The following is a 19,157-nucleotide window of genomic DNA, read 5'->3' as shown; positions in this document are numbered from 1 at the left end:
TCATTGTAATGCTAATAAAACGTTCGAATCGGTACGTTTAATAATTCGACACACTTTAATAGTCACCCTAATTCCTCTCACCAATCCCTATTTGTCAGAGCAGGTATTATTTGCAACTATGTAAAGCTCAAGCCGGTAACTTACAACCTACGCGTTGAGTTTCGAAAGCATTATTTGTCGTTTAGTGTGGAGAGCTTTTTTAAGTTTTAGTTTAGTAATTTTAAAAATTCTTTTGACATGCGTAGTGAATCAATGTTTAATGGTAGCCTTATTTTAACAGCTATTTTGAAATATTAAACATTAAAAGTAGACTAACTAATATAAGATTTGCATTTATAATTAACTTTTTTCGAAGTTCTCGTAAGTTCATTGTTCGTCTAGTAACAAAAACAGCACATCCTTGAAATATAAAGAGAAGTAAATCATAAGTGCAGTATCTAAGAATTAATTGCGACTCAGATAGTAGCAATATAAGATGTTTATTTTAGGATCGAGTGGATTAATCGAAATCCAAATGCATAAGTGCGTTTCCGAATCTGATTCAGAAAGCAAAGTAAGAAGATATATCTGTATAAAAAAACTGTAATAATTAAATTTTATACTTAACCCGGTTTTCAGGTTATCTACTCCGATATATCAAATATCTAGGTTATTAAGATCTCCTATCTCGGGATGTATAGCGATTCTTTATCTACCTTCTTCTATATTTTACTTCATATATATAAAAAAGCCACGGTTGCTACTTAAAGGTCTTGTATCCCTCTTGTATCTGTTTGTAATCATTTAATTTACGTAATAGACGGATTCAGTACATCAGTCTGCACTGCCCGACACACGCCGTCGATATTTTGGTCTGAGGCATGCCGGTTTCCTCGCGAAGTTTCCCTCAGTACGAGCGAGTGTTAACGCACTCAAAAAGAAATCTATTGGTGCTCAGTCATGATTCGAACGCCCGTCTTCAGGGTTGAGAGGTACACGCTCAAGCCAAAACCCAACACTGCTTCATATAAATATCCTCATTACATTAATCATATACATATATAACAATAAATTACATTAATAATATAGACTATACACCTATTATGTTTATAAAACAAATTAAATAGAAGTAAAGACATAGAAAAAACTACCTGTAATTTCGAAAATGAAGTCCGATAGAAAGTCTTCATAGCTTTTTGTTTTAGTAACTTATAGTTTTTTTAAAGATTGCGCCTTGCTTTAAATATTTTTTTTAAAAAACTGCTGAAAACTGACTCCATATACATAAGTATGGAATGTGTGATATTTCACACGAAATGATGCCTTGTGCCGTGACTCAAACACTGGGATAGGTCGATGTGTTGGGTGTTTTGTTGTCTATTGTGTACAGTATCGAACCCCGACTAGAGAAATGATTCTAATTGGAAGTCGCGGAGGAATGACCTATTTTAGTGTAAATTTGAGGACAAATACAGGTTTATTTTATTTGCGAAAAAGGGGCATTTCATCCCTAAAATATATTGAATGGAATTGTATTACATTGTAAATTATGTAAATCAAGTAGGAAAGAACGCTGGTTGACGCCATAAACTCCATAAAGAGAAGTCTAGTTTCCTTTTTCATATATGACTTGCGCCCAACGACCTTGTTATTGGCTTCTAATGATGATTATAAATTGTACGTGATTTAATATTATACTTCAAGCTTTGCTCAGAACAAAAAATATTGTGTATACTTTCTTTCTAAAGCAGTTAGTGTCAATTAGCCAACATAGTAAATAGTATTTTTATACGCATTTATTTATTTATATTAAATGACATATAACAAAAACAATACTGCTACAAACATATAATCTGGCATTGAGAGTGTCCATGGGCGGCGGTATCACTTAACATGAGATGAGCCTCCTGCCCGTTTGCCCCCTGTTTTATAAAAAAAAAACTAAAGATATAACCGAAGATGGAATACGTAATACAAACAAAAAGGCTCAAACATTTACTAAAGGAAAAAATCAGTGTAAAATATTATATACATTTAACTAAGTAATACCTAATTCGGCTGTGTTGTGTGATGGTGTGAATGTGAGTTCATGCCGCACGTGAGAGCGCTATGGATATTCTTAATACTCATACTCACTCAAGCATGTTCCACGATAGCTTAAACAAGTCGAGGCTTAAATAGTGGTCGTTGTATGTCCGGGCTGCACGGTACATAACTAAGGTTTTTTGCATAGCTGGTGTTGATGTGAGCAACGTGAAGCAAAGCCCGATTATGAGTCTGCTAGGGAGGAACATGACAGTGCATTTTTTCTAGAATTGTAGGTATCCTCGCGAATTCATTACATTATAAACATAACTTGACGTTTCGTGTGCGACAGCAATCAACGATGGAGCGCCCTATCAAGTTGACAGAGAACTAAACTCTTTAAATAAATAGACACATACGTTCTAAAGTTGATTTCAGTTTATTAACTGAAATTTTGAAAGAAAACAATTTTTTAACCGGATTAAAGCTATTTATATTATTATAAACTCATAATTATTTTACATAATTTTAAATCTAAATTTTTCCGATGTTTCGCGTGCTTTACAGCGTGCGTGAAAAAATTGTTTTCTTTCAATGTATAAAAGCTATGTTAACTAAAGACAATAATAATTGAAATTTTATTGTCTGACGTAGTCTGTATAATTAGAATCGTGTAAATTAATACGCGTCACGTGAATTCTAGCGATTTTTTAATAAGCTTTTGATAAATTATTTGAAACCGATGTAATGTATACAGCCAAACTATAAAAAGAGGACGGTGTGTCCGTGTTTTTACCAAAGAGTTTAATTCATAGTATGATAACTTAGAGTAAGATCTGAGTCGTGCACTAAGTAGGTTTTATGTTATTCAAAAAATTATTGAGTAAGTTTAATTATATTGAAATGCCGTTCATAGCCGCGACAAAACGCCGCGTAAATTATATTTTTGTTGTAATTCTCCGGTCTCTTAAACCACATAATGAAAGACAATATATAGCATAGAAATTGTAATAAGTTTAAGTGTTATTCAAAGCACTGTTATTGTTTTCACACTACGCTGCTAAGAGTGTACATTGTTCAATGTTGTAATCATAGGCTTCTGAAAGCATTTTTAATATTTGTAATTTTGACATCATTGGAATGCTTTTAAAAACATACACGTTAAAATATGATTCTTGGATGGATTGGATGGATGGAATCCAATGGATTTTCTTGCTCGAATGCTCGAACAGTGAAGGAAAACATCGTGAAGCAATCGGCTTGACTTAGACCCAAAAATATTATGACGCTCTGCGGCTGCTCACATACTTGCCGATTAGATTGACAAATGATCATGAAACCGAAACAGAAATCTGATGCCGATATAAAAAAGGTTGCAGCGCCATTGATTTATTTGCTTATTGGCAGCCAAGAAAAATTACGACAAGGAAGTTACGACAGAACTATAAAAATGAAACAAATTAAAGTTTTTAATATCTTAATTCTAACAAAATCCGTTTTTCATTTACCATTTTATTACTCAAATAGTCAAGTTATGATTAAATATACTATACATTTTTACAGTTAACAAGTTAAAACTTATTTCTAAGATTATCTAAAGAAAAATACGGTGTATAAATAGCATGATGGATGCGAGCTAATAGAATTTTGTAGGTCGACTTTATGCTTAACCTAACACCTAAATGAAACCACAAAGTAATAAAATTCTGCTATAAATAGTTTGCTGTACGACCCAAATTGTTGTGAATTTTCTGGAAAAGGAATATTAATATCTTCCTGGATGCAGTGTGCTACATAAACGAATCTTATATATTCTCCATTTGCCATATAATAAAAAATAAAAGAAATATTTGAGAACATAATAATGTAATGAACGTAATGTAATGAATAATCCACGTTGTTGTTATTATTATTACACCCTCCGACAGAGTGAAGGACTCCTCTAAATTTTTTTATTTATCGCTCATCTTCGCTGCTATTTCCAATCTTTCCATTTTTTTATGTTAAAATAAATAAATTAACAGTTTATCAATTATAAGTTATTTCGTTTTCTGAAATTAATTGAAGCAATGCAATTTGTTCCCATAACCGCAATACAACTGGCTTATAAAATCTTTGTGCTGTGTAAATAGGTAATTATTGCTTTATTACTTACTTGACAGGCTTACCAAATACTGCATTGCAAAATCAATAGGTCGTATGCAATAGATTTTCATGCAACACACGTCTGGAGTTTTTGCCTTAACAAGTTCTTCGCAGACTGCTAATAAAATTGCCTGCATTACAAGGGCATAAGTCCTCTGTTTTACATACATATAACTTATAATAATTGCAATGCTAATTAATAATATAGCCAGTTTTATTGTCTTAGTAACTACAATGATTGATGTATAGTTAATAATATACATGTAATATTACCTACTGGCTTTATAAAGTAGGCTTTATCCTTGAATTTTAGAAGTCGTTATATATGTTGTATAAATAAGTAATTTAAGATATTCGTTAAGTCGTAAGTGATTTACGTCACGTGAACATTTTCAAGTTTTTGTGTCTAACAATAACATCGCAATTAATATAATTGTTAAATGGTTGAACAATTACGGAAATATATATGGATAATTATTTCTTACAATTGTATGTAAGCGTAGGCTTTTGATAATGCTTCCTTAATCTTGTTTCCAGTGTAGGAGTCTTGAATACTACACAAAATTTTTACGCTTGAAACAAATTGTCTTACGTATCTATAGTTTTTGAGGTCTTCATGGTGTTTGGTTCTACGGCTGGATACTGAGTTGTTTTTTTTTTGGATTGGAATGCTAAGAAAAGTCGATCTACTAATTGCCTTGAATGAAACAGATGTAGAAGGGTCTGTCTTGGCACTTTTATTGTTTGCTAAAAATGCTTTAACATTGTGTTGGACTCTCAAAAACGCATATAAAATTTACCTTTACAATTGTCACTGAGCAGTGGTGTACGCATCATTTGTGCGCTACAAACATACATATATCATTGAGATTGTAGGCCAAAAAGAAAACTACTCTAAGTAGCGACTATGCCATATTTATATCATATATATCTTCCTGCAATAAGTGTTTAACTAGTCAGTTACATCATATTCATTGACCTAACTTGTATGCCGTGACTTGATGCGGGTATTTCATAGACTTAAATTAATTTGCGTAAATTGCGTCGTAATTGAGTATGCATGATTTGTTATCTGAGAAAATACTTACGCAACAGGGGGAATTACGGTGAAAGGTTAAGTTGCTAGTACTGTTACTGAAAACTGTTATCACATATACTGTTTTCTATAGACACATAGTAATAACTGAAACGTCTGTATACACTCCAGTTTCTGTCGAATGAAAAAATAAAACGAATGAAAAACTGTACCGAGATTTACACAAGTTATATTTATAGAAACATTTATATTTAATCTCAAGCTTAAACATGCATACACTTTGAATTCTGTATAACAGTGTCATATAGTTAATAATACGAGCCCCGATGCAAAATAGTTAGTCTAGTGTGAAATTGTCTTTGTAAGATTTTTTGTAACTTCATTATTTCTGTATATCTATATAAAATATTAAGCTGTTCTATTATCACATGTCGCGTTACTTATGGCATTTTTTTAGTTATGAACCAATAAACCTCTGCTCCATCCGGGGAACAAATAATATTAGGACAAGTAAAGTTTTATATACATTTACAATATGACTTACATATTCTAAGTGCTAATGTTCCAAACTTTGAAATATAATTTTTCTAAAAGTACCGATCATAATCTTGGATTTTGATGTATTACATTTATATAGCTACGGCTTTTAAAACTAGATCTTTCTTGATGATATTTTTGAGAACACTATAATTAAATTACAATTTTAATAATGAATATAACCCGACATAGTAATTTAACTAATATTATAAATTCCTAAACAAAAAGCTAACTTAAGATCTTTACCTTCAAACTACAAGATCAGTTACTCATACTAGGTGCTAATTTGTTAAACAATTACATATAAACATTACCTACGCATCGTAAAACAATGGAACTTAAATGTTATTAATTTAGAATCGTCCTCGCCATTATGTAATACCAAATGCCTACAATGTATTAACATAAATTCCTGCTACGATCAAGGCCGTTCCAACGAGAACGTTGTTATAGAAAAATAATAAAGTTATTTAACATAAGTGGCTCTGGTTCTATGTCTGACCTTGCTTTAACTGAGCTTAGCTTTTCTTTTACATTTTTTTACATATGTCCCTTAAAATTTATATCCATTACGAAGGTAGTTTAAAGCTGGCTGGCAAGTGTGACCCGTAAATATGAAAATGTTATATACTTAAACTATAAAACAATATAGATATTAATGAAAAGACAGACTGAACAGACAAATATGCGTATATGGCGCTGGTACTCATACTTTGCCTTTTCTAATGTTAATACAGATTCAATTGTGTTAACACGTGTTTGCATAAGCCTGTGAACCGATTTCCGTTATATATGTAAATAAAAGGCCGTATTCATATCAAAACTACCTTAATTTTAAGATTTGATACATTTAATAGACACAAAGATAGCAATGGTCCTTATTAATAACAAATTTTTCTCATAATATAAAATGTTTTTAGGCGAAATCCGAAGAGCAGTTGGCATTCGAGAAGCAATGGCTGCAGGGAGCTCATATGTGGCTAGCTCATCGCGGAGGTTTTACTGCCGTAGTGCGGGAAGGAGATGCCGAAGCTGGCAGAATCAAAGTGAGGGTGATAGAGACTGGAGAGATTATCACAGTCGATGAGGATGATTTGGAAAAAGTAAGTTGTTTTTCAATTTAATCAGTCACGATTTCGCGACTAAAAGCATAAACGATTGTAAAAACACTGAAATATTTGCAGTAAACAGTTAGTTCCTGAGATTAATGTTGTCAAACAAACATAGACGTCAACCCTATGTGTTGGGTACTCAAGTCTCGAATTTCTTTTCTAGATTATATTTGTATTAGCATCGATCCATACAAAAGAAAAATGAAAATATTAGACTCTTGACTCAATTTAAACGTAATTATATATAAATTTTCCTATTATCCAGGCGAACCCACCTCAACTGGAACGTGCTGAAGATATAGCGACGCTACGATGTCTAAACGAGTGCGGTGCTTTGAATCTCTTACGTTCACGTTACTCGGCCGGACTGTATCACGCTCGCGCGGGCCATGCTATGCTCGTCCTAGGCCCACCCAAGCGCACTACACCAGTCTATACTGAAAAGGTAAACTTATTTAAAAAAATGTCTGTCTTCAGATTTCTGTATCTATTACGTCGTCATTTGTTTTTTTTTCTAATAGCATTCCTAACGATATTTTCCTTCACCGCCTGGTGAGCGTTCAAATAAATGTATGCCAGTTAAAATATCTATAAATAATAAAATATATTAATATTGATGAAATTCCGTTGATCCATTTCCATTTCCGTTAATACATTAATTTAGAAGCTTTGCAAAGAAAATAAGTACTCGCATTTGCAATTAATTCATCTTTCCAAATCTAGTTTTATGATTAAATTTAATATTTGTAATCCTACTGAACTACTGCCGGAGTAAAGTAAAGTACTTACTGCATTTGTTCTAAGTACATAAAAAGGCTAATAAACCCACAAACACGTTCCAGGTGGCCGCAATGTTCCGTGGATGTCGTATGGATGATATGCCGCCGCATGTCTTCGCTGCTGCTCAATCGGCCCACAAATGTATGCTTGCGTCTAGGAGAGATCGGGCAATTGTCTTCTTGGGAAGGTAATTCTTAAACTAAAGTGATTCATATGCCTTATATCTGACAAGCGTTATTCTTCAAGTGATCACCTGTATAGGACAATTTTAATCTTAAAGGAACATATAACATCATCTCACTGGCACAATAAACCACTTATTTAACACCATATTCTGCACTGTGAAAGTGCATTTAAAATACATTGTTTAATTAGGAGTATAAAGGTCAAATACAGTGCCTTCTACGGTTTTGGAAATATATAGATTATATGGAAGGTTGTTTACTTTAATTAAATGTCGTAATTATGTATTTCACGGTCATACCATTAGTATAAGTTGGTTTTATTCAACGTTTAAAAAAAATTGGTATTTAATTAGTCAATAATTTCAAATAATAATTTCTTGGTTGTGTGTATACTTGTAAGAAAAAAACTTAACAAAGTTTAGTTATATTATAGTCGTAACTAATACTTTTACCTGCCGGGACCTTTGATTTTGGTCAATATAACTGGTATATTGTTCTATACGATGTCGTCAAAAACGGTTTTGACTGTATATAAATTGTATTGTCTTTCATTAACATGGCTTTTACACATGGTGTAATTCTCTTACATATCATAGTCACCGTGACCACGCACCCTGTAAAGCACGCGAATCGTCGGAAAATTTAAAATTATTTTAAATAATTATAAGTTTATAATACATAGCTTCAATCCGGTAAAATAGTGTTTTCTTTCTGTATATAAATTTACAATGGAAATTTAGGGTTTTTTAGTTTATTTAGTTACTATAATACTTTTCAGATCTGGTTCGGGCAAGACAACGGCGATGAGGCATTGCGTGTGGTACTTGGCGAGTGTGTACGCAGCGCAGGGATCCAAACTTACCCCAGAAAGACTTGGAGCTGCCCTAGATATTCTTCACATTTTTGGATCCAGTCGGTGAGTAGCAATATAACGTTTGAAAAAGTATATACTCTACCTCATTCATGTAACTAACCATTACGCGTTCTGTAGACTCATGATATATACACAGACATATATATACTATAGACAGTATAGAGGTACTGTACCTATTGACCACCCAATAGGGGTCACCACCAAATGCCCGCATGTCAAAATCGACATATATGTTTTTTAAAATATGTTTATGTAATAATAATAATAATAATATAAATGACGTATATAATTTTTTATTTTCTTGAAATAACGTAAAGATCTACTGTTGTAATTGCTACGGCTATACCGTAAGACCGCGGAACGCTGGCTCCCAGTCGCTAAAATAGACAAAGAAAGTATTTCAAAATGAACACAATCCTTACATTAATATCTACAATTTAAATGATTAATTTATTTCATAAGTACAATATTAAATTATATTTTATAATTGTATTAAATTATTGACAAAGTCGACATTAGCCTAGCACTTATATATCTACGTACTGCTTAATTTTACAGAACGAACTCCAACACATATGCGTCACGGTTTGTATCGTTGACGTCTTTGGACTTCGACGGAGGCGGCGCACTTGTGTCCGCTTCAGTACAGACTCTTCTGCCTGACTTCAGACCAGAACAGGCCCATCTCAGAGCATTGCATATGTAAGTAGAAGCATTTGAGACGATTTTGTATAGTAAAAAAGTTTATTGCTGCTTTTTTCTCTAACTTAATATAATATTTGCTGGAAATCGAGAAGTTGCAAATTTTGCCAGTGGGTCGCATTTAAGCCATTGTAAATTACATTATTTAGAAATAATTAATTGAATTAAATATTAATGTGTCTTAAATATAGTATAATGACAATAAAACCCCATTAAATGCAAAAACAGTTTAAGCTTAAAAAATTGTGCAGTAAAATTCAAACAACTACATATGGATTAGACATTTTTAGAAACAGACAACATTGGATGAAAACTAAAATAACTTCTATAATAACAAACTAACTTATACCAAGCTATTTAGTGCATATTTTTATCTTATACTTAATTTTGATTCCAGATTATTCCATGGATGCGATGGACGTCTTCGTCGCGAGCTCTTATTAGACCAGGCACCAATTAATGCTCCAAATCCTTATATAAGTTGTAGTGAAAAGGCAGATGCTCCAACCGAATTCATAGCTTTGAAGGAGGCTTTTCAATTCTTAGGAGTCACAGAACAAGAGCAAATGGCTGTGTGGAAGATATTGGCTGCTATCTGCCATTTGGGATGGGCCGGCGTTGTTAAAGGTTGGCAAAAATTTCTAGTTTAATTTATTAATTACTGCCTCCGGCAACTGTTTCGCTTTGATATAATTTTCTTACATAGCCTACCTTAGTTGTATATACTTACTAGATACGAATAGATCGAACATTTTGGATTGCCATCTTAGAGACTATTCACATTTTCGGAAAATACTGGTTTTTAGGGTTTTCTGTGCAATTTTTGCAAGGTTTGTCTGATGAAAATGTTCCTCATAGTTGAAGGAATAAATTAAAAAATACTCGAATTTGTCAAGCCATCTTTGTTTTGCGCTTAAAAACAATGGGTTTTCTATTTATATAGTTTATTATGCATACCACACTAATAATAATAATAATAAGCCTTTATTCCACATCTTTGACATACATTTGATTGAAATAAAAAGAAAAATTATAGTTTTACTAAGATGCGGCCCCTGTCCGGGAGAAGGCCTCCTCCAACTTTTTCCACCCTACTTTATTTTTCGCCATCGTCATCCAATCTCTGCCTCTCGATCCCGTCGGCCCATCGCTCCATTGGTCTTCCTTTCTTTCTGTTTCCTTTCGGACCCGTCCATTCTGTTACAGTTCTAGACCATCTGTCGTCTGTACAACGGTTTTTCTGCGAATATTTTCACTTCTATGTTTGTCGCGTAATTTTATTCCGAGAATACTCCTTTCTATCGCACGTTGGCACGAACGTATTTTGGCTTTTGTTTTGTTTTTGAAAATACCACCATACACTAAAGCGAAATTAAAATTTGTAGTAAGATTATTAACAGGAACCAAGTGCAGTTACTTTTGCTTTATTTTAATGGTTTGTTAACCTACATTTTACGCAACTTTTTTTATATTAATTGCAGATTGCAGAATTATTTGCATAAATATATATATATATATATATTGCATAATATATAATGCAGATTGCATAAATAATTGCAGAATTTTAGCAGAGTTTAGATGCATCATATACATTTACAAAATTACACCTTGCCGAATATAATCGTTAATTAAAAGTAATATCTTTGAAAAACATAAGTTATGACAATGTGAAACGATGGGAAAATTTTGAAATAATAATAAATCCTAATTTGTGCAATAACTTAGATTTTTTTCAAAATTTGCATAAAGTATAATATCAATTTATATTTGTCCAGGAAATACAGGTCTTAAATACCAGTTTGCCAGTACTGGATGTGCGACGCGGGCTAGTCGGCTCTTGGGCGTGGGAGTAGAGGAATTGTCTCGGGCTGTGTTCGCTCCTCCCGCGCCGCCTTCTCCTCAACCTGCGCATGCGCTGCGGTAAGTTGATATGTTTTATACGAGGTCATCCTTCTGTTTGTTGAGAACAACTACCCGCGGTGCAGCGATTAGGTCTTGTCTTGGATTTCTGGGGCTAAGGCATGCCGATTTTCTTACGATGATTCCTTCACCGTATGAGCGACTGTTCGTGTGTTGAAAATCTATTCGTCAACAGCTGTAATTTGAACCCACGGTTTTAGAGTTGAGAGGTGCACGCTCAACCCTAGGCCAAAACCGCTTATTGTATGTGAATGCACGTATTTAAATAAAAATTTAATTTAAGCAAATTACATAAAATAACATTGTTTTGTCTCGTAACCTTTAAGTACGGCAGATACATTTCTACATTCCTTCATTTGCTCATTTAGAAATTACGACTTATGTCTCTATGTTAGATTATCTAAAAGTGTGTCCATGGATAATTTATATTAATGTATTTTTCATCATTTGTGCAAAATAAAAACCATTTACTATTCAGAGGTTTGTTATTTTTGGTCGTCATTTATTTCATTATTTTCAGAACCCCATCACCCTCCAACGAAAGAGATTTACCAGGTTCAGATTCATTAGAAGCTTTCGTCACCGGACTTTATAACGAAACATTCAACATTGTCGCGGCTTTGATAAACAGGCGAGTACACGTCAAAAGATTTCTACTTTTTTATTGGCCCTTGGACACTAAAATCTAGCATATCACCTCGACATCCATCTTTCTACAACTGAGCGTTATTTAAGGCAGTTTTAGCCGCACACTACTATGTGAAACCAGCTGCCCACTGAAGTATTCCAAACCAATTCCACTTAGGGACCTACAAGAAGAGAGCGTACCAATTCTTCAAAAGCTGGCAACGCACTCGCGAGGCCTCTGGCAATGAGTGTGTCCATGGGCGGTATCACCCGTTTGTCCCCTGTTCTATAAAAAAAACCTCATTAAGACTAATAATTGATTTCATACTAGCCAAATTGTCTAATAAAATGTAAATTTAAATAGTCAATAGTCAATTAAACAACGTTTTAGTGATTCAAAAACCCGATTTTTTAAATACCTAGTGAAACTACCGAAAAGTGCACTCAGTATAAACATTTATTTCAATTTAAAAAATATATAAACTACATTGTTATCTCCTATTTACTAGTCTTTAGGTATATAACATACGTGTAAATAGTCAGTACGGAAAGAGAGCCGTTGGGGGTCTGAGCTTGTAGTTGACAACACTAGGTCATTATAGTTTGACAGTAATCATGTTTTAACCTATTATCATGATTCCATTCGTTTATTTAACTTTTGACAGTTCGAGTACTAGTGAAAATAGTTATACCCTATAGTTTTACTGATTCGATTCTTTTTGAAATCGATTTTATCGATTTATTTTTGGGCGCTTTTATTTATTATGTATGATGTGGATTCTATATTAATAATTTCGTCCAGGGGTACGGTAGACTCGATTGAAACCTTATATGAATAACAAAGTATAAAAAATATTGATTTTTAGTCGACAACATATATCCGCAAAATTCGAATTATGGAGAATTTCGTAAAATTCCCTGACCTGTGGCACTGACAAGACAAACACAAACAAACCGCTGTCGCCATCTTTGGCATCATTCATTCTTCATTCAGTGAATCATAGAAAACATAATATCTATTCAGTCTTTGACTTTTCGCAAAAATATTGATTTTGGATATTGATTGATATTGAAACTTATTTAATTATTTTTTTCTCACAAAAAAGTTATTTTTACAATTTAATAGTAATTCAAGTAAATTAAATAAACTAATATTGATATTGATATTGAGATTGGCCGATAACGATAACAACCATAGAAAAAAGAATACTAACCATAACCATAAAAGTTGAAGTTTTAGTTCAATTCTTGCTTGCTATCTAGTTATCTGTGCTAGTTATCTGTGGTTCAAATGTCATTTAGTTTCGCACGCCGATTTGTTGTCATCGCAACAAGACGCCCGTGTTAATCACTGCATTTTTCGTTCGCTTATAGTATTTATATTCCTCAGTATTGATTTACTTGTGAATTCCTAAGTTAGGTTGAGTTGAGCTTTTCATTCCTCCCTTCATTACTGTAAAAATGCCAAAAGGAAAGGTGCTTAAAGGACAAACAAGAGAGTTTGTGTTGTGACTTCGTGGTTACTTTGAAAAGGAGAGTCGTACTGGCGGACCTCTATTACCAGTGACTCAAGTTCGAGACCGCGTTGCAGCAGCATTGGGTATTAGTGCTCCAATAGTGGCAAAAATAACAAAAAAAGCCTTCGGCAGCAGTGGCTTGGAACAGAACAAGCCGTCTACACCTAAGAAAAAACGTCAGCCTTTTAAAGTGACAGCAGTTGACAGTTTTGACGCTGATGCTATTCGTCGGCATATTTACGACTATTACCACAGAAAAGAGATTCCAACTTTGAAAAAACTAGTACAGTCTTTACGAAACAGTGGTTTGTTTCGTGGTCAAAAATCTTCTTTGGCAAAGCTATTGAAAAAGATTGGATTCTTATACAAAAAATGTGACAAAAGAAAAATTTTAATGGTACGCAATGATATTGCTTTGAATCGATGCGGCTTTTTAAGAAAAGCGAAAAAAATTGAAGACTGGTCGAATGTTGTTTTTACTGATGAAACTTGGCTCAATGCGAATCATACGGTGACAAAAACTTGGACTGACGACACTGCCATTTGCCATGCAGGAACCGTAAAAGGATTTGTGCCAGATGCTCTTTTAGCTTTCAAATCCCAGAAAACAGGAGACTACCACGAGGCGATGAATTCAGAAGTGTACGAAAAGTGGTTCAGAGAAATGCTTACATCATTTGAAGAGCTATCAATAATATTTATTGACAATGCACCTTATCACTCTCGTCAAATTAATAAAATGCCAACGCAGGCTAACAGAAAACACGAAATAATAAACTGGCTCCGTGACAATGGCGAAGAGGTGGACGAGTCACTACTAAAAGTAAAGTTACTAAAAATATTAAAAAGAAAGAAGCAGCCAAAACGATACGTAATAGACAAAATGGCTGCAGAGCATGGGCATACCGTTGTCAGAATTCCCCCATATCACTGCCAATATAATGCAGTAGAACTCATCTGGGCACAAGTTAAAAGACATGCTGCGAGGAACAACACAAGTCCCTTTCACCGCAACAAAAATGCTGGATTTATTAATAAAAGCGTGCGAAAGTGTGACGCCTGAAAACTGGGCGAGTGTAGTGGAGAAAACAAAAAACCTGATAATGTCGGATTGGGATCGAGATGTTGCATTTGACAATATATCTGTACGGGAATTAGTCATTAATGTCACTGAGAACTCGAGCGATGATGATTCGAGTTCAGATGGAGAAGAATCAGAATTTTGTAGTATTACCCTTAAAAACATGTGGATGTATTCATTAGTTCTTGTTTTATTTACCCTCAAATGATTGAGAATGAATTCAAAGGCACCCTGTAGTATAAAGGCTTCAACTGAACCAACTTCTGTAAGTTTAAACCATTATTTTAGATTTATAAACAGCTAATAACTTTGATTCCATCACTAGGTAATCTACCGTAGATTATACAACGTTATTATTTCATTGCATAAACAAAATAATTTATGAAATCGAATTATTTCAAACGATTTTTATAGTCTATGGTCATTCCTTACGAATGGCACATCACTAAGTGGGCGGTGACCGTCCATGAAGTACGGTATTCTCTGTAGTACATTCTACAGAATATTATTGTGAAACTTCATGTGCGTGACCTGTCAAAAGTTAAATAAACGAATGGAATCATTATAAGAAGAAAATATTGTTATGGGTTTTTAACATTAAATAAAACTAATGAGCACATATTAGGATATTTATAAAAGGAACCTCAACCAATTAAACTAGAAAAATATTTTAAACTGAATCAGATCATTAACTTACATAAATTAATGTGGGCGCCAGGAGGATTTTGGTTTATCCTACCAAACCTATTATATGTAGTAACGTTTACCACATAAACAAATTTGTTAATTTATCATTCAATAATGAACATCTAAATTTGAGGGCGTTTCCCAAAGCTAAAAAGGAAGAAAACATTTCAGATAGCTTCACAACAAAATAAAACCAAATCTTAAAATAATAATTAGAAAAACATACCCCTTAACACAGTTATTTATGAAATACTTCAAAATTTTACATCACACCAGACAATTTATGTCTTTAAAGTGTCGAAAACACGGCATTCACCGCCCGTGCCTCTCGTTTTCTCCCTACCCTCATCATGTATTTTTTTGTATAAACGAAATGTTGCAAACAAGAATTATAATAGGTCTCGTACTGCCGGGCTACGCCACTCTAACCAACTGCAGGTTTATTTAAAATAATGGGTTTTTATATTTACCGGTGTTGGTGTAATAATTTGCGTAAAAGATAACTCAGCCATGTTGAGACTTATTTACTTTTTCAGAAGTATATCAACATCGTGTCGTACATCAGCGTCCATACTATTAGTGGACACACCTGGTGCTGATAATCCTCTATGCGCCGGACAACAGAGTGGAGCACCACTGTCCAAACTACTATCTAACTATTTACAGGTTACTATCAACTTTGCTTTGCAATGAGTTTACAAAAAAAAACATACAAATAATAAATATAAATTTAATTATAAAACTTAGCTTAGTGGTAACTGGACCTATTTTGAAAAGTCTTTTAAAAGTAGAATGTGAATCTAAATGAATAAACGAATTTGACTATGTATATTTTTACAGGAACGTCTTCAAGTTGTGTTCCATGAAGCCATGCTGGTGGCGCCTCGAGAACGATATGCTCAGGAAGGCATCACACTTGATGACGGAACTGAAGAGGGTATGTTTGCTTATATGATAATTTTTATTTATATTTTAGGATTTTCAAATATATAATAGGGCTACGTAACTATTCTATATATAATAAAATAAAACTCTTTTTAATAAACAAATTATATAGTCAAATACCATTTTAAAAATTACACTAGAACTAACTCAGATTATTTTTATTAATTAAATACTTTTTTTAGATTGGCTCTCAGAAACTGTCAGCCCAGCTCCGATGGTAGACTTACTAGATAAATCACCACAAAACAGTATCGTGCGCAGCTCGCAAGCAGATTTGCGGGATTGCGATCGTCGTGGTCTGTTATGGTAAGTTTTCCTTCGTAAAAAGAATTTTAAAATATAAAATTGCAAATTCTTAGTCATCAATCTGCTACTAGCAGATTTAAAACTAAATAACATTTATTTCCAGGATTTTTTTCTCAAATCAAAAAACAAATAGATGATTTCTTCAACCTGCCAGTTGTGTCTAACGACACATTCAATTCAGTTAATTTATAAGAATTTTAAAAATAATTTCATAGTGAATTAATATTCAATTTATTTCGAAGGCTTTTGGACGAAGAGTCGATGTACCCGAACTCTTCAGATGATACATTCCTTGAGCGTGTGATGACGCACTATGGGCCTCCGAATCATACGCAATATCTCATCAAAAAGGCACCGCTTGTCCGACAGTTCAGCTTACAGCATCTGCAGGTATTTTTTTATTACAGCGTACCAAACCACAGATATGTTAACTTTACAGACAATATCGGAATAATGGGCGTCGACATATCGAACGACGTTCAGTTTCGCCGTTATTTGATACGAAATGCTAAATTAGCCTTGAGACGTTAGCTTAGCTTAGAACGTTCAGTAAGCCGAGAGAAAATTAGCCCCACATGAAGTATTGTTCTCACGTCTTGGCGTGAGCTTTCCAGTACCGGAATTTACGACTAGTCACTTTCCGAGAGGTTTGATCCATTGGCGTTGCGTAGAGATGTCGGATTTATCTGCATGTTCTACCGCATTTACCATTTACCATGGAGAGTGTTCAGTGGAGTTGTTCGGACTAATACCTACAGCTGAGTTTCATCATCGGACCTCAGGGCACAATACAAAATACCATCCGTATCACCTCGACTTCGTCGTTCCACAACTTAGCGCGCCTTAGCGAGCCAGTGTGTGTCCACGGGTGATGGTATCACTTAACATCAGACCTAACCTAACCTCTTGCCCGTTTGCCCTCTGTTAAAAAAAATCGCTTACATTCTTCCGCTGGTAATAATAGTAGGGACTTCTACGCTAATAATCCAGTACCACAGGATAGCGGTATGCAGTATCTCTTCATAGACAATTATTTCATCAGCCTTCTGTGACTTGTTGTCAATTTATGGTACGGAGGTATGGAGGTGTGGTAAGATATGCGGTTTCCTCATTATGTCTGCATAAACATAAAAAAATAAAATAATATTTTCTTCAGGGAACGAATCCTGTATTATATGACGTTACTGGTTGGGTAAAGGCAAGCCGCGAGAATCCCGTTACTAAGAAGGCGCATGCGTTGTTACAAGAAAGCCAAAAGTAAGTTTATACCAATTTTACACTGTAAAAAAATTAAAGTAATTTCATGTAAACTAGTAAATTAAAAAAAAATCTTAAATATCATTATGTAAAAGTTGTAGATTTTTACAGCATACAGTACTGATGTTAATTCCGCGTAATTAATTTATTTTAATTGTAAACTTTCTTGGTCATACGATTATTTTCTTGTTTATTACCATCTGCAAAAATATAAATAAGTCTTGCTAACATTTTAAGGTAAATTTTCATGTCGATGATTTGCAGATTCTAGTCTTTTAATTGTCCTAATTTTTACATTTATATTAATTGTCGTTACATTTTCTTTAGTGAGGAGATAGTGCGCGTATGGACGTGGTCTCGCGGTGCCTGTGGCACGAGCACGTGGTCCGCGGCCGTCGGCGACGCGTCCACGTTAAGACGGGCGTCATCTATTCGACGAACGCTAACAACTGGTACGAAAATTGCGTCATTAAAATTTGATTTTTCATTTCTTAATCTATTATTATGTTTTTCTTTAAAGCGGTTAACCTAATCAGTTTTAATAAAAAAAAACGGTTTGTTTAAATTACTTATATTATTTTCCTGTAGTATGTTTCTCCACAACATTTATTTTTTTATATTAATAAGGAACTGTTTTTGTCATGGGGAGACATGTACAACATAGACACCTAGGTAAATAATGTTTCAAGGTCGGTTTAATTTTTCTAAATTAAGTTACACGTTTTACATCAGGTGCAGCGGGTATGAAGCGTAGATCGTACGCTTTGCAGACTAAATTCGTAGCGGATGGCATAGTGGATACGCTTCGACGATGCGGAGCGGGCGGCGTACAATTCGTATGCTGTCTTCTTACGAACCAGCCCCGAGAAGCCGCTGATGACGTGAATGTACCTCTACTTAGGTCGCAGGTAAGTTCCGTATCAGTAAATATCCCAGAACTGATAAAATCTGTAACTTTCTTTAGCGGCATCGAGACGTGACTACGTGACAATACGTGGAACCAGGCGAAACATTACGATTAAAGGTTACTCTTAAAAGGCCAACAACCCACTTGCGAGTCTTCAGGAAGTGTGAATATATAAGCACGCAACGTTAGACAAGGCTTATGCTTGACCCTGGTGCTGATGACTTATGTTATATAATAGTAGTTACGTAGCTTTGCAATAGCATAAATACTTCATATAATAAAAACATATTTATTTGATACTGGTGGCTTTTTTATTTTGAAACTTCAATACTAATACTGAACCAACACGACCAGCCTAGACGAAAAGCGCTTTTGCCCGGTTTTTGACATTATATAATATTCAATAGGTGTTAATCACATTTATATACTCCAAACTATAAATGAAGGAAAACATTTATACACAATTCATGTACAGTTTTTAATAGTTAATAATAATCGGTATCAAATGGATCAAAATGTACTGTAGGCTAACTTT

General features: G+C 34.0%; 1 protein-coding gene across 3 annotated transcripts in view; it reads left to right on the top strand.

The window, feature by feature from the left end:
* LOC123709478 (unconventional myosin-XVIIIa) overlaps positions 1-19,157 on the top strand; it is a 138,409-nt gene that overhangs the window by 40,752 nt on the left and 78,500 nt on the right. For all 3 annotated transcript variants that reach the window (XM_045660868.1, XM_045660869.1, XM_045660870.1), the window contains 15 exons: positions 6,643-6,825; positions 7,100-7,279; positions 7,677-7,801; positions 8,578-8,715; positions 9,232-9,375; positions 9,773-10,002; positions 11,151-11,295; positions 11,816-11,926; positions 15,744-15,873; positions 16,048-16,144; positions 16,335-16,458; positions 16,701-16,848; positions 17,615-17,715; positions 18,043-18,167; positions 18,448-18,623. In XM_045660868.1, the coding sequence (XP_045516824.1) occupies positions 6,643-6,825; positions 7,100-7,279; positions 7,677-7,801; positions 8,578-8,715; positions 9,232-9,375; positions 9,773-10,002; positions 11,151-11,295; positions 11,816-11,926; positions 15,744-15,873; positions 16,048-16,144; positions 16,335-16,458; positions 16,701-16,848; positions 17,615-17,715; positions 18,043-18,167; positions 18,448-18,623 (2,157 nt within the window). The remainder of the gene's footprint in view (positions 1-6,642; positions 6,826-7,099; positions 7,280-7,676; positions 7,802-8,577; positions 8,716-9,231; positions 9,376-9,772; positions 10,003-11,150; positions 11,296-11,815; positions 11,927-15,743; positions 15,874-16,047; positions 16,145-16,334; positions 16,459-16,700; positions 16,849-17,614; positions 17,716-18,042; positions 18,168-18,447; positions 18,624-19,157) is intronic.

Source organism: Pieris brassicae, chromosome 5 (assembly GCF_905147105.1).
Source record: "Pieris brassicae chromosome 5, ilPieBrab1.1, whole genome shotgun sequence".
NCBI classification, from domain to species: Eukaryota; Metazoa; Arthropoda; class Insecta; order Lepidoptera; family Pieridae; genus Pieris; species Pieris brassicae.
The sequence above is the reverse complement of the archived record's forward strand: the minus strand, read 5'-3'. Positions and strand labels throughout refer to the sequence as shown.